This window comes from Zootoca vivipara, chromosome 1 (assembly GCF_965207765.1).
Source record: "Zootoca vivipara chromosome 1, rZooViv2.hap1.1, whole genome shotgun sequence".
NCBI classification, from domain to species: Eukaryota; Metazoa; Chordata; class Lepidosauria; order Squamata; family Lacertidae; genus Zootoca; species Zootoca vivipara.
Window position 1 is genome coordinate 21,003,067 of NC_142582.1, and position 25,654 is coordinate 21,028,720.

General features: G+C 42.7%; 1 protein-coding gene across 2 annotated transcripts in view; it reads left to right on the forward strand.

Annotated features, from left to right (window-relative positions):
• Nucleotides 1–8,027: 8,027 nt before the first annotated feature.
• Nucleotides 8,028–25,654, forward strand: part of AGPS (alkylglycerone phosphate synthase) — a 52,460-nt gene continuing 34,833 nt past the window's right edge. The window contains exon 1 of one of the 2 annotated variants that reach the window (XM_035134601.3): nucleotides 8,028–8,373. In XM_035134601.3, the coding sequence (XP_034990492.1) occupies nucleotides 8,183–8,373 (191 nt within the window). In that variant the 5' untranslated portion in view covers nucleotides 8,028–8,182. Of the gene's footprint in view, nucleotides 8,491–25,654 lie in introns of both variants that reach the window. The other variant, XM_088660383.1, reaches the window with a different exon arrangement.

Here is a 25,654-nt window from a genome sequence, read left to right on the forward strand (position 1 = left end):
TAGCACCTGAAGGGATCAACTGCTGAAAGGACTTGAGTTGAGGTGAACAAGTCATGGGGCAACAGACAGAAAGGCAAGCTATTCTTCCCTTAAAGGTTAAAGGGACCCCTGACCATTAGGTCCAGTCGCGGACGACTCTGGGGTTGCTTTACTCATCTTGCTTTACTGGCCGCTTCCAGGACATGTGGCCAGCATGACTAAGCCGCTTCTGGCGAACCAGAGCGGCGCATGGAAACGCTGTTTACCTTCCTGCCAGAGCAGTACCTGTTTATCTACTTGCACACTGACGTGCTTTCGAACTGCTAGGTGAGCAGGAGCCGGGACCGAGCAACGGGAGCTCACCCCGTCACAGGGATTCGAACCGCAGACCTTCTGATCGGCAAGCCCTAGGCTCAGTGGTTTAACCACAGCGCCACCTGGGTCCCCATGCATTACCTGGGCAGTCTGGCCATTCTTTTGTGATGGTTAATTAGTTCCTTAATCCAGGTCTCACGCTCACCTACTAAAACACAAATACACCCTTAAGACAGGATTTGTAAGCGAAAAGACAATGGGAAGGTTTTCCCCATTTGCCTCCCTTACAGCAGAGGAATATTTGAGGTCATTGGGAGAGTCAAAATGGCTCAAGGCAGGCTTCCTCAACCTCGGCCCTCCAGATGTTTTTGGCCTACAACTCCCATGATCCCAAGCTAGCAGGACCAGTGGTCAGGGATGCTGGGAATGGTAGTCTCAAAAGGTTGCCAAGGTTGAGGAAGCCTGGCTTAAGGATTGCTCTCCTGTACTATTTCAGACACATGGGTTATATATTTAGATATGTTAGCATTTATGAATATTTATTCTATATTTGAGATCTTATAATTCTTTTTAAGTTTCTTTTTAAGTTTGTTGCATTGGGATTCCATGGGAGCCTACGCTACATATACAATTCTGCTTCAGTGTAAATGGGTTGTCTTTTTGAGGACGGAAAAACAGACACAAATAAACCAAGTGAAGGTTCCAGAGACATCCTGGTTTTTAGAGATGGAAAGAGAGAAATTGTGTGAGAGTGCAGGGATTGCAGTCAGGAATGGGGCAACCAACTCTCCTCTTAACTGCTGCTACCTTATTTCTTTTATGACCAAAACAGTTTGAGGAAGACTCTGCTGTCAGGCTGCAAACCTGAGAAGGAGCTTATCTCAGAAAGCTTGAGAATGGATGACCAGAGGAGAGCAAATGAATGCTCTTGAAATCATTACAATTAATACGGGAAACTGTTATTGGAAACATCTAATGGTGCAATGGCTTGATATAATCTTTTTTTAAAAAAATGATGAAATCAGGGGTTCCTTCAGGTTGCTGTAGATTGGAATCAATGTTCCGGTTTCATTAATACCAGTGAAACTAGGTAGGTCACCCGGAGCTATTTGCTTGAGACATGATTCTTCAGCACACATGCTCTCTTCTTGAATTAGATGTGACTAGAGTGACTAGGTTAGCTTATGGCTTATGATAGGTGGGTGGAAGATCCCATTCTTGAACCAGGATTTGATGCCTTTGGTTCCTCCCAACCCTACACATTGTGTCTCAATCGCTGGATCATCACCTTGTCATGGTGAGTGGGGTTGCACGTTCCTATGACCTTGTGTGCCAAGCCATCAGGAATCTCTTACTCCCAGCAGGGTCACCCAAGGCAGTAAGGTGAAAGGGAAGGAGCTAGACAAAGAATGATCCAAGAAGCCCTCAACGACAGAACAGGCAGATGATAACAACCCAGGGCCGTCTCAAGCCAGTCAGGCGCCCTGGCACCATGGCACGGAGATCGCTCCGGCGCCCCCGCCCTGGTGGGTGGGCGCAGTGTGCAGCATGGTTCCTGTGCGGCTTTGCCGCACAGTGCCCTCCTGCCTGTTATTGACTTCCGCTTGGGCGCCATTGAAGATGGCTGAAAATAACATCGCTCCGGCTATCATGGGGTAATTAGAGGCTGAGATGAGAGTAATCAGCCTCCCTAAATCTTCCCGGGGTGTATGGGAAGATGCAGTCTCATCTGCAGATGCCCATCAACCAGCTTTGACTTCGGAAGGAAGGAGGGGCTAGGGGCACTGGATGGAAGCCTCCGAGATTGTCTGGCTCTCCTGGACACCACTTCTGCGAAGCGACCAAGTTCCAATTCTTAAGAGGAAAAATTAGATTTAAGTTTTGGACATGCTTCAGACGAGGAGGGGAAATTTACTCTGCTAAGCCCAGCCACTGAGGAAATAAAAGATAACCAAGGAATGTTTACATTGGAGCCAGAATGGTATGTGACGGAGCGGACCGGGGGGGAAGAAACTTTCTTTACTATTGTGTTTTACTATATACCTAACAAAAAACCCCTAGAAGAACCATCTTTGATATCTATAGCAAGTGAGACTGTAAAGTTTGTAATCTATTGAGATAATATGGTTTCTTAAATATAAACTGTGTGGAAATGAAAATATAAACAATTAAAGCTTTTATTTTCCGACTTGCTTGGAAGGTGATTAAAGATTCCCTAAATCACTGACATTAAAGAGAAGCAAATCTCATTAGCAGCTGAAGCTTTGTCAAGAAGTTTATTGGATGTGACACAGTTATAATTGGAATCCACCATTTTGGAGCCAAGACCGGGCTGCGGATAACAGTCAGAGGGGGAGTGGGCCTTAATTACGACATCAGATGTGTGCTTTCAGCTTGACTTGGAAAGACTGTATTATGTAGCCGGTTTTGAGAAACTATTGAACAATGGCTTGGATTTGATTTATTGGGACCGTTCGAGATGGCGGCCGCCAGCAATGAAATGACTTTTGGATCCTTGGGCTGATGTGGCAAGACACCAGCATGTGAAGAGATATTGCTAATCTAGGGAAGGGAATAATAGATATAAAATCCACACAGAAACATATATTGCTTGGTTAAATTCGCTTGCTTGAAGAACTCAGGGGCTGTGAAAAGAAGACAGAAGGATAACAACAGAATTATTGGAAATTATCTGGACTATATTGATTAGAAATGCAGCAAACTATAAGATGATTAGACCCTCTGAATCTGAAGCATGGGAAGTCTGATTAGATTTTTATAATTTAGCAGAAAATTTGGATTAGTTGATTACATGATATTTGTATAATTTGTATAATTTGGAATATGATTGGATATTTAAAGTGGAAATTTTAATAAAAATGATATTTTTAAAAAATAACCTGGAACTGTTATCTTCTAGGTTGGAACAAACCGCTTAAAGCTTCTTTATTATACTAACAGCTTAGGTTTTCAAAATAAAACCTTTCAAAATGGAAGGACAGAACATGGTAAGGGAAAAATACAGTGATGCATAGCTCACTTGGTAGAGCATAAAACTCTTAATCTCAGGGTCATGGGTTCAAGCCCCATGTTGGGCAAAAGATTCCAGCATTGCAAGGGGTTGGACTAGATGGTCCTTGTGGTCTTTTCCAATTCTACGATTCTTTAAAATCATTACTGTATATGTAATAAGGAACAAATAAGCGTAAATGTCACAAACAAGCATTGACTTACTAGGTTGTGAAATGCAGAAGTTTGTCTGTAATGCTTTTGCTTTATTAGGGTTGTCTACTTACTAGAACCATTTTTAGATAATACTATTTCATCATGGCCCCACCCATGATGACCCAGGTGGCGCTGTGGTTAAACACAGAGCCTAGGGCTTGCTGATCAGAAGGTCGGCGGTTCGAATCCCTGTGACGGGGTGAGCTCCCGTTGCTTGGTCCCAGCTCCTGCCAACCTAGCAGTTCGAAAGCACATCAAAATGCAAGTAGATAAATAGGAACCGCTACAGCGGGAAGGTAAACGGCGTTTCAATGTGCTGCTCTGGTTTGCCAGAAGCGGCTTTGTCATGCTAGCCACATGACCTGGAAGCTATACGCTGGCTCCCTCGGCCAATAATGCGAGATGAGCGCGCAACCCCAGAGTCGGTCACGACTGGACCTAATGGACCCTTTACCTTACTTACGAGAACCATTTTTAGATAATACTATTTCATCATGGCCCCACCCTTGAGCCAATATTTGATGGCCTTTGTTTCCTCACTACATCCAGTGAAAACAAAAGTTGGTGATCAAGATTGCTGATTTATGTTCTTCTCAAAATGTTCCCCAAGGCAAATGGTGAAGCTGGTAAACAAATTTGGATTATAGCTTCTTAGAATTCAGGATGGATTCCTGGTAGCATTCTGAACTCTTATTTGCAACATCATGTTTCAAAAAGGAGACTTCTGCTTTGAAACTCTTATAAACTTTTAAAAAAACAAAAAACAAGAGACTTCTAATAGCTTTGTGAGAAGTTTATATTGTGAGGAAATATGCAGAAGACCAATGGATTCAAGACAACAAAAGACAATCCCCAAGTAAATAAATAAGTGAAAGGCTTGAGAGAATGGATAGCCCTTGAGTCCTTTTTAGAAAAAGTTGTCTAAGAAACAGTGCAATCCAACTATACCTACTCAGAAATATATCCTCCTGGTAAATACTGGTGAGTGTAGGATTGCAGCCTAACTAGCCAGCCAACCACTATGAGACCAAGTAGTTATTCAAGGTAGTATGTGCCCATTTGGATGAAAATACAAGCTTTATCTTCATCCCAAGGTGTTGGCTGTACAATTTATTGCAATCCTCATTCAAACGATCTCTCCACCTAATTTCACCATAAGGATTATATTTACGTCAAGTCATTGCATCACCATATGAATACTGTTTGTGGGTATTGTCTGTAGTACTTTCATGTCCATTCTCAGAATCCTGCTGTGGGTTTAAGGATGTTTTCATTCAGGAGGAGGGCAATGGTTTTAATTAAGGATTACTACATGAAAATTTCATAACACTTTGTTTAGCAAGGTAGTTAGAAGTGGAAATGAAATCTTTTAATAATAACAATTGGTTTTTTTTGGTGTGTGTGTGTACTTTAATTTCTCAAGAGAGCTAGGCACACAGGTCTAACCAGAGCAAACAACGAGTGCGATACAGGCACAGCAATCCAAACTACGGTACAGTATATGGATCCAGTATGCTTAGTGGCTGCCAACAATATGCTGGTGTAAAAAACTGCTGCATCCAAACCAAGCTCAGTGTTGACTGATAGGGACAACAGCCAGCAGAAAGTGCCTGAGCTCAGCAGAGGACCAAATATTTGCAGCATCTCCAATGCCACCGGACACATTGCCTACCAACTGCTTCACCCCAACCCCTACAGCTCATGTGTTGTGCCAACAGCGACAATTGATCTAGTCTTGCTGCCAACACTACTGCTACTCGAGGGGGCACTCTCAGCATCGGAGGGTGGTCTGCCGCCCTCCACCAAGGGTGCCAACTTCTCCACTCTCTCTTTAAAAATCAATAAATAATTTTTATTGATTTTCAATTAAAAACACCCCAAATTGATAACAAATCCCACCCAATCAAATCACAATACAAACAGATTAAGACCAAATTACATTCCAAATTAAAGAACATTTCAGAGGGGCTTTCCATGTTCCGGATGTCTGGAGAAATTGTCTCACACATATTTCCCCCCCTGCTTTCTTCGCTGTTGTTATGCCAGTTTCCAAATTCCGATCTTAACCTCTCAAAATATCTTCAGTCACCGGTGCATATCTCCTATCGTATTAAAGAAATTCATATGTCCATTCGCCTGCCGGAACTCAGTTTAATTCATGTTGCTGTCCATCAATAAGAATTCTCAGTGCTGCCTCCTTCCCAAATCTGGATTGTTGTCCAAGTCTGCTTCATTTACAGGTTAATGACGCCGTAAGCTCTCAAGTTGTTTAACAAGCTGCTACTCCAAAGTTTTTTTGTAGAAAGTCAAAACGATAAGGTATATTTCACTTTCAGCAATCATTTGGCTTCTTCCAGAATCCATACCTCCCCCCCCCCCGGGCCCTAAGGGAGGGCCTGCTAGACACCAGCTTCACCTTCACTTTCACCTTTTATAACAATAATCTGTGCCAACAAATGCACTGTTTTCCGTGAAATATTTCCCATATTGTAGCCCCGCCCCAAAATGTTTACCACTCCCTTGAAAGGAGGTTTGTCCTTCTGCGCCCCAGCTAACCGACACAATTTTCTCAGCTCCTTTACCTTTTGCCAAGTCAAATTAAAGCTTCAAACGAGGGCTGAGCAACCAGATAACTAATTGCAATTGGAAATCTGCCTGTCTTCCATTTAATGTTAGTTCTTTCTTTTCTTTTTATAATAATTTTTATTGTTTTTTCCAGATATTTTCCAACAAAACATCCGTCTTGTGTACAAAATATAAACTCATTTGGCTATTACAGCCTGAGACTTCCCTCCTCCTTGGCTAATGGTTTTCCAAATAAATCTCTAATATGCATTTTATTCTTAATAATATTACTATTAAATCCTAACCTTACATAAACAAACTATAAATTTCCTTTTAGCAATAAGTGATAAATTTAACCTACAAAACTTATTGTAACCCTACTAGTGATGTCATTTGTTTAAAGTTGTCTTTCAAACATAAATTTACTCCAGTCTTCCAAGAAATTATGGTCCTGCTGGTTCTGAATTTTCCCGGTCAATTTTGCCAATTCAGCATAGTCCATTAATTTCATCTGCCACTCTTCTTTCATCGGTTTCTCTTCTTGCTTCCATCATTGGGCTAGTAACATTCTCCATTTTTATTAAGTCAGTTTCGAATGATTTCAATGATGTTTTTTTAAAAAGCATTTTTCTCAAAGATTTCTTGATTTACAAAGGTATGTGCAGTGTCTCTTCAATGATGATTTTGATTACTGTCACATGCTATTTTTTACTCTAAACTTCTGCAAACCACCTTATTTTGTTTGATTAAAAATGATGTTTGAGAGGAAATAAAATTAGAGAGGAAATGTGAACCCCCAATGCAAAAGCATTTAAAAAATAAAAAATAAAAATTCCCCAAACCATAGAGAGCACCTGACAAACTAAGACCCTAGTCCACCCAAAACCAAAAAACCAATGCCTTACTTAACAGGGTTGGCCCAAAATATGCCTGAGGCAAACTACAAAATTGCAGCCTCCACCCAACCTCCCTGCCAGTGAAGAAGGGCTGGGTGAAACAGGAGCAAAGGTGGAATAATATCTGGCTGGTCTGCTTAAAATCATTTTGTGATAAATTTAGCTACGGTATTTCTTCTCTGGTTCTGCATATCAAACAAAACAGATGTAATCTGAGATTTGGGGCTATAAGGAATATGAATCTTTTAAAATTAAATCTATATAGTGTTTATTGTTATAAGGAAGGGGTTGGATAGTTTATACAGCAGTTTATTCTAGAAACTTAAAACATTTCTGTGTGCAGCAACTGTTCACTGCAAACAGCTGTGTCCTTGAGGAGCAGCCTTTGGCTCTGGAAACAAAAGATAGTGAAATCAAGAGAAGTTGCTTCACAAATAGTTTTTGTTGATTGTTGACTGCAGCAATAAAACTGCTAGCACAACTTTCCAAAGCTCAGCTGATGTGGTTTCAAACTGGATGTCGAGATTCCTGAGGGGTTGGACTAGATGACCCCGGGGTCCCCCAACTCTACAATTCTATGATTCTATGTGATATACATTGGGATCTGCTGTGCCCCATGGATACTTCCGCCTGAGGTGGCCAACTCACTTTGTCTCATGGATGGGCCAGCCCTGCGCCTTAAGAAATTGTGCCGGCCCTAAACATTCCTGGATAGCTCTTTGGTTAGAGCCGGTGCTAATTTATGTAACACCAAGGTGGCAGGTTCAATTCCTGTGTGTGCCAGCTGCATATTCCTGCATTGCAGGGGGTTGGACTAGATGACCCACAAGATCCCTTCCAACTTTACAGTTGTGTAATTCTGCCAAGGCACTTCTAGTGACCCAATCAGGGCGACACCTCTCACACAGGTGAGGTTTTGCAGGACAGTTTGACCTGCCTAGGTGGCTAATAGGCTACGCCCAGGGTCAAGATTCCAACGTTAAGCAGGGGGCGGAGCCAGAAGGGGAGATGGGCGGAGCCACCGCTTGCGGGTTCCTATCGTATTGCCCGCTCTCCTAAATAGGCTCAGCGGATAATGCAGCGGATAATTTCGGGGGGGCGGGGCCGCACACGCGCAGTGCGCGCCGGGGCAGCCTATAACTGCCGCGGGCCGCCGCGTTCGACCTTTCACCCTGACGTTGACGGCTCAACGCGGAAGCGCGATGGCGGCGGCAGAAGGGCCGGCAGGCGGCAAGAGCGGCGCTTCCCCGTCGGCTGCGCACCGGAGGCTGCGGATCCTCTCAGGCCACCTGAGGAGCGGGCCGCCGGAGGCGCACCTGTCCGCTGTCCAGTGCCGAGGGCGGGCGGCGCCGGCGCCGGCTCGCCCTCAGCCGAGCACCTTCCCCAAGAGGCGGTAAGCGAGTGTGGCGGCGGGGGAAGCCTGGGCGAGGGCGGTTCCTCCCGGTGGGACGCCAGCTGGACGGGGGCTTCCCGAGACGGGGGACAATGCCTCGCCCCGCCGCCCCTCGCGGTAAGGGCCCGAAGCCGGTGCTTTCCTTGCAAGAAGAAGGGGACGGAGAGGAAGGAAAAGGCCGTTGCCGCTTTCCGTTATCCCCCCCTCCCCACCCTTTGGCCTCATTTAATTCGAAAAGCTTGGGGCAGCTTTCGCCGATCTCGTTTAGGGCTGCAGCTCCCAACATCTTCAAGTACCGTAGGAGTCCAAGGGCCGAGGACCCTTTGCCCTCCCCTCCCCCCAATTAAATATTTGAGCGGGCCTCACACACACCCAAAAATGTTGATGGGCTTTGCCGTTCAAGTGATGTGCATGTGCCACATCGATTATGTAGAGTGGGGCTTGCTTACTTGCTGGTCCAGCCTGCTCCCCAATATTTTATTGAAGTTGGCACCCCTTGTCCAGCCCAATGGTCAGCGGCCCAAGATGATGGGAGTTGGGAACCCAAAGCTACTGGAGGACGCTGGTTGGGGAAGGCTTCCCTGGTGTGTACTTGTGATATAAAAGGCAGTGAAGTAAACAAACAAATAAAAGTAGCATCTCATTTTCTGGGGGACCTGAAGACGAATGGGTTTGGTGTGCACTATGTATGTGGGGAATAACTTTGGCAGATAGGTGTGTCCGACATTAGTAGATTATTTATGTTTTACATGTTCCGAAGTCAGGCTCATTTTATACAGCGAGGGAGTACTCTTATCATAGCCCAAAGCAATAACTTCTTAAATTTGGCATCTTACCACTGATTTGGGACCTTTGAATTTGTTCACCTAACCAGAAAGAATTGCTGCGCTTCTGCTCCTTGGTTACTTTTTGTTCTCTTCATGGACATCAGTTGCAAGATGTCTGACTGCTGGTTAGTTCCCATAAATACACTTTTTGATAGCAAGTGAACCTGGTGCTTTGAAGAGAGCATGTGGTGCTTCATAACATGGTTGGACTAGATGACTCTTGGGATCCCTTCCAACTCGACAATTTTGATTCTGTTATTCTAAGTTAACACTCTTTCCAATAAGGAATTTCTACAACCTTAGTCTGCAATACTACATGCTAATTTGGGAGTCAGCTGCATTTGATCCAGCAGGTCTTACTGGATCAGGCTGGTGCTATTGAGGTTATAAACTTGTAGCCCAACTGGTTCATGCCATTTAGTTTAAAGTTTTTTCTTCTAACTCACATGATTTTATATTTATATGAAGCTGCAATTATTAGGAGTTTGGGGGCACACTCAAGTCTAATTTCTCCATAACATCTGAATTAGGAGATCATATGTAGGCCCTGGACCAGTGCCTGGGTTATTAAATTTAGCAGACAGGTGTGACGAACCCCCTCGCCGACATTGCCAATAGATTATGAGACGAAAGGGTACAGGGGTAAAGCAATCCCCACTCAATTCCTTACGCCTTAAAATGTACCCCTCAATTCTGGGCTTCTCAGTAAAGAGAGTCTAATTCCAGCTTCATGGCCTGATCTCACAAACACTCAGGGCTATTTGAATGAACAACCTCTTGCCTACAGAACAGGGACTGCCTCAACTCAGATCCCCACTGTATCAGTCTGCATATTGCCCTGGCAAACTTGTGGCACTCTAGGTTTTCACCATACTGTACTGCCCTTCCTGTGTGACTCGTAAGACACAAACTATCCCTTTTTTCTCCGGTAAGTTTTGCCCTTTTCTGAGTCTCCACCTCTGTGAGTTTTAATGCGCTGCTGGAATAACCAAGACTATACTCTTTGGCACAAAAAGATGAAATTTATTTTCTTGAGAACATAGGTTTTTCTTAATGATGCATAAGTTTACACTCTTAGTTATACATTAACTCTGTCAGACTTTAACTTCAAGTTATCCTAAGCCTAACCTAAACCACCACTATCCTGGTCCCACACCCTTCCCCTTCCCTCTTCGTCACCACACTCTCCCACTCTTCCAACTGCCAAAACGGTTATTCCCTCCTTTTTAAACCGGGCACCGTCCAGCCTCCTAAAGATGCACTGTCAGTTAAGTTGGAGGTGGATTAACTCTTTCTAATACAAGGTGTAATAAATCTCCCATCCTGGGGCTAATCCAGTACAACAGGGTTTGATTGGTTGGGTCCAGAGCATGGTTAATGCTTCATTACTTGAGGGGGATGGTCTCTGATGTCTTGAAAAAGGTGGGTGTGTGGCTTCTCCTAAAGAAATCGACTTTGAACACCTTAGACTGGAACAACTGTTGACCAGTAACAAACACACCCTTTTAGAGGGTGGTGGGGCAGCTGCAAGCATGTTTTGATAGCTGATTATTTAGATCTATTCTAATCTGGGTTCAGGTCTGGCCACGGGACTGAGTTGCCCTTGGTCTTCCTAATGGATGATATTTGCAGGGAGTGGGACGGGGGATGTGAGCTTGATCCTGTTTCTTGATCTCTTTGGCTTTCGAGACCATTGACCATAGTACCTTCCTTGAGAATGGGAATTTGGAGCGCTGTGTTGCAATGATTTTGGTTCTACTTCTGAGACTAAGAATGGGACTGGGAAAGTACTTTTCAGACTTCTGGAGGTTACATTATGAGGTGCTGCAAGGTACTATCTTAACTCCATTGTTGTTCAACACCTATATGAAGCTGCCAGGAGTGATCATTAGGAGTTTGGAAGCAAGGTACCAGCAGCATGCTGATGACAGTCGGTTCTATTTCTCCATAACATTTGACTTGGGAGAGAGCATTGGAATCTGCCTGAAAGCAGTGTTGAGATGGATAAGAAAATACAAGCTGCATTTGAATCCGGGCAGGATAGTGGCACTGTGGGCGAGTGGTTCCTGTGCCTGAGAAGTTGCTATGAGCTTCAGATGCCATGTCCAAATACAGAACTTGTATATCTGTCCCCACTAAGGTATGAGCTCTATATAAGGATACAGCTTGTGCATTATATTGCAGGGAAGATACACCCACACCCCTTCCTGTGTCAGACAAGAAACATAAAAGTTGAGTGTTCAAGTCAGTTGATGGTCATGTCCAAAATAGCTCAGATTCAGTTTCCCCCTTTTCTGTTCAATGAAAGTCTTGAAAACAAAGTTAGTTAAATAGGAGTTTTGTAGGGGTGGGGTGGGGTGTTTGCAGTGTATATATCTATGAACCTGTAGAGAAATAACCCATTCATGATAGCATTTATAGTGCATTTGGTATTTCATATTTCCATTATTGAAGATTATACAGTACTAATATGCCACTACAGTAGTGACATCTTGATTAGTAGCTGATGACATCTTGATTAGTAGCTGATGCTTGGTTAGACCCAGAGTTCCTTGTTTGAATGCTTGAAATATAGTATTCCTAATTACAGTAATACTTGTTAGACCACTGATTCTATATGTATATATATATGTATGTAGCCAACTGCTGCCTTTTTATATATATTTCAAGGCTTTTATATGTTATTTTCTCTTTTATGCTTTTATTTGCAAAATGCCTAATAAAGGTTTGATAAGTAAGTTAGACCACCATTTAACGTGAACAGGATGAGATAGTCGAAACAAAATATATAAATAAAAATTCCTTCCAGTAGCGCCTTAGAGACCAACTAAGTTTGTCATAGGTATGAGCTTTCGTGTGCATGCACACTTCTTCAGATACCGTGTTTCTCTGAAAATAAGACACAGTCTTACATTTATTTTTTCCTAAAAAAAGAAACCACTATGGCTTATTTTCAGGGGATGTCTTATTTTTTCCCTCCTCCTTCCGCGGCCGGCATTGCTGCTGCGCCTATCACTATGTCTTATTTTCGGGGTATGGCTTATATTCATTGAATGCTTAAAAATCCTGCTATGGCTTATTTTATGACTACATCTTAAAATAGGGGAAACGGGGTACCTGAAGAAGTTTTTATTGTTTCGACTACGTCAGACCAACACGGCTACCTACTTGTAACTAGTACTATGGAAGGATGAGATAGAACAGCCAGATAGTCAAATCTCCTGTCTATTTAAATTGTGGTGAACAAGCAGGGCAATGTGACTGAAACACTTACAAGGTTGGGTGGTAACTCTTTCTCTTACACAATTTTCTTAATTAAAATGGCATACAGTATGCATAAGATTTCCCCCCCAAGGAAATAGTGCATTTTTGTGGAGAGTTCATTGGAAAAGCAGCGCAAGGAGAGTGGCTTAACCTCCTTCCCGCAGTGCCATGGCCCAGATCTGGATTAGATTCTCCTTCAGCTGCTTTTGCTGAAATTCAAAGCAGTGGAACGTCCACTTATGAATCTCAAGCATCTTGTCTTGTTTGGCTTTAAGAAACTTGTTGACTTTATCTAGATTTACTCTCAGTGCATAGTGCCAACAGCTCCCTCTCCCCCCATACCTTTTCTTTAAAAAATCAACCTTTTATTTAGGTAAGGATATTCAGACTGTGAAGCAAATGGTTACAAAACAAAATGTTTATTACTTTGCTTGTTAAGGGAGTTTCCTGGTGGGCAGTAGGAGCTCATGGAATGTGTCAAGAGAATGTGGTAGGTGCATTGTGAAAGGACTGGGATAAAGTAAACAGAAAAATGACAGCAAAGCCCGGTATACCATGATGTGCATTATCATTAAGTTTTATTTGTCCTGCTAACATATTATCACATGATCTCTTAAACCCCCGCTTTGCCCCTGGCAGGAGCAGACTTGCTATCTAAAGTGCTACTGACTGTATCCTCGATCATGAGAAGCCAGTTGCCCAAGAGAGATCAGCCCATAGGCAAGGAGGTCATTAGCAGTTTTTGACTCCTACTTGTTCCTATGATTAAGTAAGCTTTTGCATGACAGCATTGATGGGTTGAAGTTGTTCCTGAGGCTGCAGGTAGTGCAGAACATGGTCGCCCTATGCAACTCAAGACCAGCTTACTTGCCCCGCCTTAACCTTTATATACCCAGTAGGTCACTACATCTTGCAGGAGTGTTTCTCCTTCAACTTCTGAAGATCTCAAAAGCTTGCTCTGCAGTAACAGAGAGCTATGCCTCTTCTGTGGAGTGGCACTCCAGTTGAAATGTGACATGCTCCTTCTATATGCACTCTTTTTTGGACACTCTTGTTCCGATAAGCTGTTCCAACTGGATGAAAAGATTTCTGCGTAGGTGTCTGTAAGGGGAAGAGAATATAGGGATCCTCTTCCCCTCATCAGAAGCAGCCCATCCCCAAGCAGCGATAACAGCGAGGATGCTCAGGAGTCCAGCCAGGAAGTGGAGAGAGAGGGCCAGGGCTCTCTCAGCAAGGGAGAGCCCCTGCGACACAGGAGGGAGGAAGAGAGAGGGGGGAAAGGGGGGAGAAGGAAAACATGGAGCGCAGACCCATTCCTCCGGTTCCGGAATTACGTAGGAGAAGGAGGGGAAAGAGATTTGCTGTCCCTAGGCTCTTATGCTGGAGGAGGTCCAGGGGTGGTTCAGTACCGGATTCTGCGTCGGACTGAGTAGACATGTTGTACATACCCAGTTCACTGTAAATAGCCTGCACGAAAGAAAGACTGCAGAAAGACAAGCATGCGGAGCGTCGTTACTCTAGAGTAGCCGCAACAACCCCCTGACAGTGTCCATTCTGCATTTCTTGTAAATTCATCTTTCATTAGTTTTGTGCTGTTCTGTTACTGTTTTTAATGTATTTGGGACATCACCTTGGGCATATGTGAAAGTGAGAAATAAGAACAACAATGCTCTTAAACACACATACTTTGCTTTTTTCTACAGCTGGAGGTTGCCTGGTGGAGAAGGTGGCATTCAAAAGGGGTGGAGGGAAATTCTCAGCTGGTGGATCAGTTCCAGAACCAAGCCAACCTCTGTGGGCCATTAGACTATACCTACACTGTTGACAAGCCTATACTGCTTCCTTTTACCATCCAAAGAGGAAGCAGAGGCACACCTCTGCTCTTAGTGCTGTGTTTCATAGCATTAAGACCAATATGTCTGTTCTTAGTTCAGGAAAAGCAGATCTCCATGCCTTATCTCTTATGATGCCAGGTGACAGACAGGTGTGTGTGATTTGCTTTTCTTCTGCTTACTGCCAACAGGGACATAAAGCAGGAAACTTCAGCCACACCAGGCATGACATGCAAGAGGACTGGTATCTTCTATTATTGTGTTTCTACATTCACATGCATTTGTCAAGGGTCCTGCTTACTGAGGCCAGGAAAGTACCCCAGTCTCTCACTGAGACTCCATAGCTGCTGGCAAGAAATGTGTTGTTTTTTGGTCCCCCATTACACGTTTTGCAAATGAGTTGTATCATGCTAAATCATACTCAAACCCATTGGAAGAAATGGTCCTAAATAGTCACAGCAGTTTTAAGTCCACTGATTTCAGTGCATCTACTCAAATTATCACATGGTTGGCAAGATCCATTCCTTGACTCAATTTATACTACAAGTGAAACCTCACACTGGGTGTTTGGTATTTTTGATAGTCCCTTACTTTCAAAGTCTCCCTTAAAGATTTTTTTTTAATGGCTGTAGATTCTTTTCCAGATCTTTAAAAAAGAAAAATGTTCTGCTGCATATATTTGTTTGGGTGATATTAGAGGTCCACTAAGTTTGGATGGGCTTGGTACTCAGTTATTGTTTCTAGTAGCCAAATTTTTGATGCTGTATGGAAGCAAAGTACATACTGTCCTAGCCATGTAGTTTTACATTTCAAGCAACACATTCATCAGTAAGACAGAGGGTTAAAAATAGAAAACAGATGAAAACAAGAAGCTGAATTTTTTTCAGAGTTGGAGAATCTCTTAGCTGTTTGAAAAACTTTATTCGGTATGTATCAAGAGCACGTTTCTTACTTCATTCATTATCAGCTCCTTAATGGCATCTGCTCTTAAGCCAACTGTCAGGTCATATTTCAAATGAACATTTTAACCAATAAGAGAGAGAGTCTCAGTAGTGATTTATAGGAGTTTCAAAAATAATTGACGAAAGGAGGATTTGCTGATCTTTGCCCTAGGGACTGACCCTCCAGGGTTATTGTGGTGTTTGGGCAAGGTTATCTTTCTTCCGTTCCCCCATCACTTGTCCATGTTCCTCAAAGATTTCTTGGGTGCACGGCAGGGAGTAATCCTTCCAGAATATTTGGAGGTCAATTCCTGTTATCTTTGTCCCTCAGATATAATAAGATACAGTAGCCATCACTAATCCCCACTTAATTATCTCTGCCAAGAGTCTTGACAGAGATGACTAACCAGCCATGAGGTCTCCCCGGAAGTCCCGAAACCCACTAGATTTCTGTGGTTGTAAGTTGTTTACAGTTTAAGTTTTTGATATTGTCTTAATTGTTGTAATCTGCTCTGGCACATTAGGGAAAAGAGTGAGATGATGGCAAAATTATTGTTGTTGTTGTTAGGTGCAACCCAAGATAAGAAAAGGGCACACCTACCTCTTTCCTTCTCTGGATAAAGCTACAAGCTTGGTGCATCATGGGAATGCTGTGCATGTTGTGTACCTTGCTTTCAGTAAGGCTTTTGACAAAGTTCCCCATGATATTCTTGTAGAGAAGCTGGTAAAATGTGGGTTGGATGAGGTAACTCTTAGGTGGATTTGTAGCTGGTTGACTGACCAAACCCAAAGAGTGCTCACTAACTGTTCTTTGTCATCCTAGTCTTATTCAACAGTCTTATTCAACACTTTATCAATGACTTGGATGATGGGCTTGAGGGCATCCTGAGCAAGTTTGCAGATGACACCAAATTAGGAGGGGTGGCTAATACCCCAGATGACAGAATCACACTTCAAAATGACCTTAATAGATTAGACAACTGGGCCAAAGCAAACAAGATGAATTTTAACAAGGAGAAATGTAAAGTACTACACTTGGGCAAAAAAATTGAAAGGCACAAATACAGGATGGGTGACACCTGGCTTGAGAGCAGTACATGTGAAAAGGATCTAGGAGTCCTGGTAGACCACAAACTTGACATGAGTCAACAGTGTGATGCAGCAGCTAAAAAAGCCAATGCAATTCTGGGCTGCATCAATATGAGTATAGCGTCTAGATCTGCTCTGGTCAGACCTCACCTGGAGTACTGTGTCCAGTTCTGGGCACCACAGAAGGATACTGACAAGCTGGAACGTGCCCAGAGGAGGGCAACCAAAATGGTCAAAGGTCTGGAAACAATGCCTTATGAGGAAGGGCTTAGGGAGCTGGGTATGTTTAGCCTGGAGAAGAGAAGGTTAAGGGGTGATATGATTGCCATCTTCAAATATATTAAAGGATGCCATATAGAGGAGGGTGAAAGGTTGTTTTCTGCTGCTCCAGAGAAGCGGACATGGAGCAATGGATTCAAGCTACAAGAAAGAAGATTCCACCTAAACATTAGGAAGAACTTCCTGACAGAGCTGTTCGACAGTGGAATTTGCTGCCAAGAAGTGTGGTGGAGTCTCCTTCTTTGGAGGTCTTTAAGCAGAGGCTTGACAGGCATATGTCAAGAATGCTTTGATGGTGTTTCCTGCTTGGCAGGGGGTTGGACTGGATGGCCCTTGTGGTCTCTTCCAACTCTATAATTCTATGATCCTGGAAAAAAGTGACTAGTGGAGTGCCGCAAGATTCTGTCCTGGGCCTGTTTTTGTTCAGCATATTTATAAACAACTAGCTGTACCCAGCCACACGTTGCTGTGGCTCATCCCTGTGACTTCCCCCACCCCATCCCGACCCATGACCCATCCCGAACCCGTCCTGTCCCCACCTGCAACGCAGGCGAGCCCCCACCTCCATTCAGCCCAGTCTTCTGTTTTGTTCTTCCCTGAACCCTAGCTGAGCCGTTTTGGAGAGGGAAGCTTTTCTAGCTGCAGTACCAGTGGATTCGCCACTAAAGGGCGATGTTTTGCAATCTCTCACGTTTGTTGTTCTGCTTTCCCCCCAAAACCATGTTTTTACCTGTGATAGGTGTGACATCTACCGGTATATAATCTAAGTTTATTATACAAACACTCGCCTAGTCGCATGTGACGTGTCCAATTTTCAACACAATTGGTCAAGCGGTTTCGGGGAAAAGTGGAATATAACAAACTTTTTTTTTTAAAAAAAATCATCTTTATTCATTTTACACACATGAAAAAAACAATAAGCGACAAAAAATACAAAAAAGAAAAAACAGGAAAAGAAAAAGACACACAAAATAATCTAATAATCTTATAAAATCTTCATAACATTATAGACTTCCCCGGTTCCCCCCCCTCATTGATTCCCTATTTCAATTAATCATAAAGCAGTTTTCACAATATTAATTAAAATTTCCTCTGTTTATCACCATTCAATTTTATGTATAAACTCATATATATATATATATATATATATATATATATATATATATTCCTTATAGTCTATTAATTATATCTCCCCTTAGCTTAATTTTTTACCAGCAATGAAACTCCATTTTAATATTTCCTCATCACTCATAATCTTTATATACAATCCAATAGCAATCCATCCCCCCTTCCCCTGGACCCAGATTTCCCAGAAGTCTCTTCCACCAATATTTTTTAAACCAACTCTGCTGTTTCCACCCTTCTCTTACTGCTTCCCAACACCCTCCTTCCCAATTTCCCAGAGATTTCCTTGCACTCCCTCTCTCACTGGGAGTGCAATAGTCCCCCCTGGTTCTCCCTTGAGGAGTTGTTTATTCATATCCGAATTCTGTTCCACCTCTCCCACTTGTGGGACATTCTGCCAGCCTTCTTCCTCCTCTCCTTTGCAACTTTTAAGTTCTTTCAAATTATTAATACTGTCTGTCATTTGTGATTTTGCCTCTAATTTCTCAGAACAGGTCTCTTCTCTTTCCACATCATTTTCCATGCTGCACCTTGCATCACTTAATTGTTTATTAATTTGTTGCAATTGCTTATTATTCTTGACCAGTTCATCTTTAATGTCCAAAAGTTCCAAATAAATCTTTTGCCAATATAAGTCTTGTGATGATGTTGAGTCTGCCATCGGTCTTGCCTTCTCAGATCCCATGGGAAAACAGAAGATAACAAATCCGGGAAGTGGCAGGAATCAAATTTCCAAGTAGACACCATTTTAAGTCCAGTTCTGGCTGTTCCACTCCATTTTAATTCTTTCATTTATAGCTCCAAATTTTAATTCACAGTCTTAAACACCTCTTCAATATCTCTTTATAAATTAATCCAATCCAATTGTCAATGAAATAATCTTGATAACAACAAAATTATAAATCCGTTCACTGATCTCTCCAGGAACCTAGATCCAGCTTCCTGGGGGATTTTTAACTTTCTTAAAAGTCTTGCAGGCGATTTACCTCAGTTCAAACCTCTCTCTCCCAAGCCTGCTTCAGGGGAGCATTTTAAAAGTCCAATTCCTGGTAAATTGATTGCTTTCTTTCAATTTTTCAGCTAGGGGTCAGGTTACTGCATCACAGCATAATCAATGTGGGAGACTGACTTCCATTTTTAGAATCTCCCACCGTGACCAATTCTTTAAGCCAATCGAACTTTTTACTCACGGTGCCCAATGTCAATTCTTTTTCTTTGGGAACAATCCATCGCTCTCCGCTGCCGGCTCAGAGCTTCACTTCCAGAGGGTAACAATGGCGCTCGATGGCCCACGACACCCCACTTGCAACGGAGCTCCTACTAGGGCTTACCGGGGAGTAAAGGGGTTGTTTTTTCAGGCTCCGCCGAGCTCTTCGTCTCCAGAACGCTCTATCTGGAGCTCTTTCGGGGGCCGCGTTGCTCTCGAGGCTCTCCCCTCCCCCACTCGAAGCCCGTTCCCTCGGAGCTCGAGGGAAACGTCGCCGCACAGCACTGGTGGTAGACCAGAAGTCCGTGGAATATAACAAACATGGAAAGCTTACATTTTTATATACAGTATATAGAAGACTTGGACAAAGCAATTGAGGGGATGCTCATCAGATTTGCAGATAACACCAAACTGGTGCTGCAGACAGAATCGGGATTCAATATGACCATAACAGATTGGAGAACTGGGCCCAAATTAACAAAATGAAATTCAACAGGGACAAATGTAAGGCTCTACACCAGGCACCCCCAAGCTTCGGCCCTCCAGATGTTTTGGACTATAATTCCCATCTTCCCCGACCACTGGTCCTGTTAGCGAGGGATCATGGGAGTTGTAGGCCAAAACACCTGGAGGGCTGCAGTTTGGGGATGCCTGCTCTGCACTTAGGCTGGCAGAACCAGGTGCACAAATAAAAGATGGGGGGCACCTGGCTTACTAACAGTACATGTGAAAAGGATCTAGGGATCTTAGTAGACACAAGCTTAACATGAGTCAAAAGTGATGCAGCAGCAACACAAATAAACAAAAAAAGCTAATACTAAGCTGCATTGACAGAAGTTTAGTGTTCAGATCAAGGGAAGTAATAGTACGGCTCCATTATGCCTTGGTCAGACCACGCCTGTAGTACTGTCTAGTTCTGGACACAACAATTTAAGAAGGACATTGACAAGCTAGAATGTGTACAGAGGAGAGTGACTAAGATGATCAAGACTCTGCAAACCAAGACTTATGAACAGTATTAAACTAATATATACGTTAGGTGGCAAATGGCTCCTTAAATGGTTTGGAAGTCGCCAAAATGGAATGTCTAGTTGCCATTTTGGGGCCAGGTGGCTTCAAAGTTGTGTTTTTCAACATGACTTCTTGATTCCCGAAATTTGCTCTGATTGTGCAGATAAAATAACACAAATAGAATTCTACAGGATGTGCTGTTAGCATGTGAAAACAGGCAAGTTCTAAGGATACCCAGGCATGCACCTCCACATGGTGGAGACATCAGGCGCCATTCTGGCCACCCGGGCATCTTCACTTGGTTGCAAGTGGCCGATAGCCAGGTGCAAAATGCCTCTGGTGAATTTCATATTTTTTAAAATCATTTTAATTACATTTTCCACTTTAATTACTCAATCATATTCCAAATTATACAAATATCATTTGATCAATTAATCCAAATGCTGATTTAGGGAATCTTTAGTCACCTTCCAAGCAAGTCGGAAAATAAAAGCTTTGTTTATATTTTCATTTCCACACAGTTTATATTTAAGAAACCATATTATCTCAATAGATTACAACTTTCAAGTCTCACTTGCTATAGATATCAAAGACGGTTCTTCTAGGGGTTTTTCATTAGGTATATACGGTAGTAAAGTGAGTCTCCCCCCCCCCCCCCGTCCGCTCCGTCACATACCATTCTGGCTCCAATGTAAACATTCCTTGGTTATCTTTTATTTCCTCAGTGGCCGGGCTTAGCAGAGTAAATCTTCCCACCTCGTCTGAAGCATGCCCAAAACTTAAATCTAATATTTCCTTTTAAGAATTGGAACTTGGTCGCTTTGCAGAAGCGGCGTCCAGGAGAGCCAGACTATCTCGGGGGCTTCCATCCAGTGCCCTCAGCCCCTCCTTCCTTCCGAAGTCGAAGCTGGTTGATGGGCATCTGCAGATGAGACTGCATCTTCCCGTACCCCTGGGAAGATTTAGGGAGGCTGATTACTCCCATCTCAGCCTCTAATTACCCCATGATAGCCGGAGCGATGTTATTTTCAGCCATCTTCAACGGTGCCCAAGCAGAAGTCCTCCAGTGAATTTCAAATGCTGCTTATGAGGAATAGTTGAGGGAATTGGGAATGTTTAGCCTGGAAGAGAGGAGATTAGGCAGCCATCTTCAAGTATCTAAAGGGCTGTCACATGGAAGGTGGAGCAAGCTTGTTTTCTCATGCTCCGGAAGGTAGGACCTAAACCAATGGCTGCAAGTTGCAAGAGAGGAACTTCCAACTAAACATCAGGAATGACTTTCTGATAGTAAGGGCTGTTCAACAGCGGAATGGACTCCCTTGGGAGGTTGTGAATCCCCTTCCTTGGAGGTTTTTAAGCAGAGGTTGGATGGCCACCTGTCATTATTGCTTTAGTTCAGATTCCTGCATTGTAGGGGTTGGACTAGATGACCCTTGAGGCCCCTTGCAGCTCTACCACTCTGATTCTACTACTACTACTATTAATTATATTTGGTGCCTTTGGCCTGAGCCTCCAGCACTTTTTTTGCTAAAACTTTGAGAGATAGGGCCTTTTGCTTACGTATCTTAAATACTCAGTGACAGATGTGAACTTTTTCTGGGTAATCTCATTTATATTAGGCCTAATTTGAGACAAATGAACTGTCATCTATCAACACAATGAAGCCTTTCTCTTTTCTGATCTTCCATATTTGTTAGAGTTGTAAATGTTTGTTCACAGCAATATGTCATGGAGAGCTGTAAAAGAATAGCCAATGCTCAATCAAGAGAGTTGTGGACATAGTTTCTTGTTGTACATCCAAAAAGAGTTCAGTGACATATTTCTGTGTTTCATTTTCAAGTTGTGATCGCTGAAAATGTAGGCCATTTCCTCCTCCTCATTCAGTGTCAGTCCTGTATAGCTGCAATTTGCAAAAGTGCCTTAGTATTTGTTGACATTAACTATTCTTCAGTGAATTATATCGCCAGACAAAGGAATTTCCATAACTTGTTATTCAGCATCATCATCAAACAAATTTTTCACAATCAAGCTGCAGACAGGCTTAATCAATTTTTCAGCTACTGTGTATGGTTTTTGTCTGTTGAGCAATCAATTCATCCAGTTGGAAAGATACAATTTGCATCTTACCTGAGACTTTACTCATTTTTCGAAATACAATAGTTGGCATTTCCGCTGTTCCAACTGCCTTTCAAAATATTGAAACGTATTTTCATATGTTTGGAGGCCACATTGGAATTGGAAAGCTTCTCACTGCAGATCAAACACATGAGGGACATTTTCATCTTCAGTCCATGTGAAACAGACTTTGATAGCTATCCACATATTGTTGACTAACTTTCTTTTTTGGAGGCCTGCTTAGGCCTTCTACTGGTGTTGAATTAAACTACCCGGTAGTCTTCTCCAGTACTCTGTTTGAATGGTGATTCTGGATCACAACTAGGATTGTTTTCAGTATCACTTGATGCTCATGCTCTCATTTCAAATATATATATATATCCATGTTCTGCAAATAAAAGTGATTTTGATACTTTATTTTTTTAAATTGTCCTTTAATCTTCCTCCTGCACATGCCATCCTCTCCTGCTTCACCAGTGGGGCGTACCACACCTTTAGAAGCACTGTGTTAAGTTGTCTGTTAAGCTATGGTGTAACATCTGCATTTATGATAGTTCTCAGATTCAAGTAATTAATGATGTGGGTGGTAGTGGTGCTGTGTGACAGGCGGGGTGAAAGGCGGAGGAACGATCCGCCTTGACAAGCCCAGCAAGCAGCGCCTGCCGATCTTTGGCTCTGTGCTGTGTGACAGGCGGGGTGGGTGAAAGGCGGAGGAACGATCTGCCTTGACAAGCCCGGCAAGCAGCGCCCGCCGATCTTCGTGTGACAGGTGGTGGGGAAGGCAGGCAGGCAAGAGACCAAGCGCCTGCCTGCCTGCCTTCCCCGCCGCCAGTCCCCCGGCGCCCATAGGTACGCATTTATTAAGTTTCAATGCATTCCTATGGGAAACCGCAACTCGCCAGACAAAACATTCGTTACACAAATTGACCCGTGGAATGAATTAATTTCGTCTAGCGAGGCACCACTGTAATTCAAAAGCATCAATTCTTTGGCGATCAGCCTTCTTTATGCTCCAGCTCTCAATTCCATACATCAATACTGGGAAGACCATAGCTTTAACTATACGGACCTTTGTCGGCAAGGTGACGTCTCTGCATTTTAAGATGCTGTCTAGGTTTGCCATTGCTTTTCTCCCAAGAAGCAGGCGTCTTTTAATTTCGTGACTGCTGAAAGTAAAATCTCTCACTGCCTCCGTTTCTTCCCCTTCTATTTGCCAGGAGGTGATGGGACCAGTGGCCATGATCTTGGTTTTTTTGATGTTGAGCTTCAGACCATATTTTGCGCTTTCCTCTTTCACCCTCACTACACATATTCCATTTGAGGGGTGGAAACTTTTAAAAGCTCTCCTTATTTCATTTATTTATTTATTTATTTAAACCAAACAATTCCATAGTGTACACATCTGTCTGCCAGTGGGATGCACTTCCGCTTAAACAATGGGACTTCCCCTTGATTTCCTTCTCCCTGTAGTTCCCTTGTGTGCCTGCCCAGTCAGCTACAGAGAGTAAAGTGGTGCCTCGCTAGACAAATTTAATTCGTTCCACAGGTCTTTTCTTATAACGAAAAATTCGTCTAGCGATTTTTTTTTGCCCATAGGAATGCATTAACTGAATTTCAATGCATTCCTATGGGAAACCGCGATTCGCTAGATGAATTTTTCATAAAACGAATTCATCTAGCTAGGCAACCTCCACTTGAAAAATCATTTCGTTAAGCGGAAATTTCGTTAAGCAGGGCATTCGTTAAGCGAGGCACCACTGTAGAGGGAAGTTCTGCATGACACTAGATTTTACCTATGATTTAGATCAGGCATCCCCAAACTTCGGCCCTCCAGATGTTTTGGACTACAATTCCCATCTTCCCCAACCACTGGTCCTGTTAGCTAGGGATCATGGGAGTTGTAGGCCAAAACATCTGGAGAGCCACAATTTGGGGATGCCTGATTTAGATTTTAAAGACTGGTGGGATATGAAGCTACTTAAAACTATTAACCTGCTCATTTTGGCATACCTGAAGAGCCTGGGGCATAAATATATGTGCTTTTTCTTGGAAATAATTATCCAAAAATATATGTATCTAAAATTACAGTTGTGGTAGTTAACTAGTATTGTATCTGTTCCAATTTCCATATTTATTTTGTATTATTTCCATTGGCTAGGTTATTAATTCAACCATGCGTTTTTTTCAAACAGCTTCCCACTAACATCACCAGAGTTGAAGTCAATTGTCAATGTGTACCTTAAACCTTAGGCGACACCGGTCACATATTTTAATTTAGGAATGTGAGCTTCAATGGCACGATTAATAGAGTGGGGAAATGTCTGAAAAAGATATGGTAAGAAGAAAGGATGTCTGTAGATAGGATGGCTTATTGGAGCAGTATTCATTTATTTTCTTTTAGTATTCCTTTCAGTATTACCTTTATAGACCACCTGTCCTCCAAGGAGCTCAAGGTGACCAATACATAGTTCTCCTCCTCTCCATTTTTATCCTCACAACCACCATGTGAGGAAGCTTAGGCTGAGAGACTGTTCATCCAGCGAGTGTCCTAGCTGAGTGACATTCGAATGCTGTGCTTGCCTGCCTGGTTCCAGTCCCACATTCTAACTGCTTCATCAGACTGGCTAGAGAGTATGAAATTTATTCGTGGTGACCCAAATCTCACTGCAAATTTTGACAAATGGGGGGATTCTTGATGTCAGAATGATGGCCCCCATCAATCCCAGTCAGTCCATCATTGGAAAAATAAGATTTTAAAGTCGTCTTTCCCCAAAATGGCAACTAGACATTCTGTTTTGCCGCTTGCAACCTTTGTTTAAGGAGCTATTTGGCACCTAGTTTATATATGAGTTTCTAACACTGCTCCCTGACTTAAAGTAATCTGTATGAAGTGGTAGGGTCCAGAAATGAAATCCAAGTGACAATTGGCATCTAAGAAACACACATTTAATGTGGCTGAAAGACACTTTCTAACCTTTTGCGGATGAATGAAGTTGAATATTAGTTACTTGGCTTTTTTTGTAAATATCTGCTTGCTTTGATATGAAGATCTTACAAAAGGATTGCCTGCTTTATTCAAATAAATGGAAATATCGCCACCTTGTGGGTGGTGCTTTGTGTGCCATAGCTTCCTCTTGATAATATTTCCTGATATAATCCGTTGTTGGATTGTGAACAGCTAATCTTCCCAGACCTTTTGATCATTCTTCCCTGAATGTCTTCTTTCTGGAATTTTTTTTGGGGGTGGTGCATATGTTGTAAGTTCTGTTGCTTTGTAAAAAAATATGAGTAGTGCTCTTTTAAAATTGGCAGTGCAAAAGCTGTATGTTTTGGATGGAGGAGTGTTTTAGAATTACATAGCATCCTGTTTTAATATGCTGTTCTCACAGTTTGAATTTTTCTAAGCATAGTTCTGTGGAAACATTTTAGGGGTGATTTTCTTAACACCGTAGACGAGGAATGCATCGAAGGAGCAAGCTGTCACTTTTAACTTTCACACCAGATGTGTAGTGCACTTGAGTTTTGCTTTATTCTTATCAAAATTAAACCACCAGACACAGTTGTGAATCTAGTTTATTTTAGCTAGGTTAG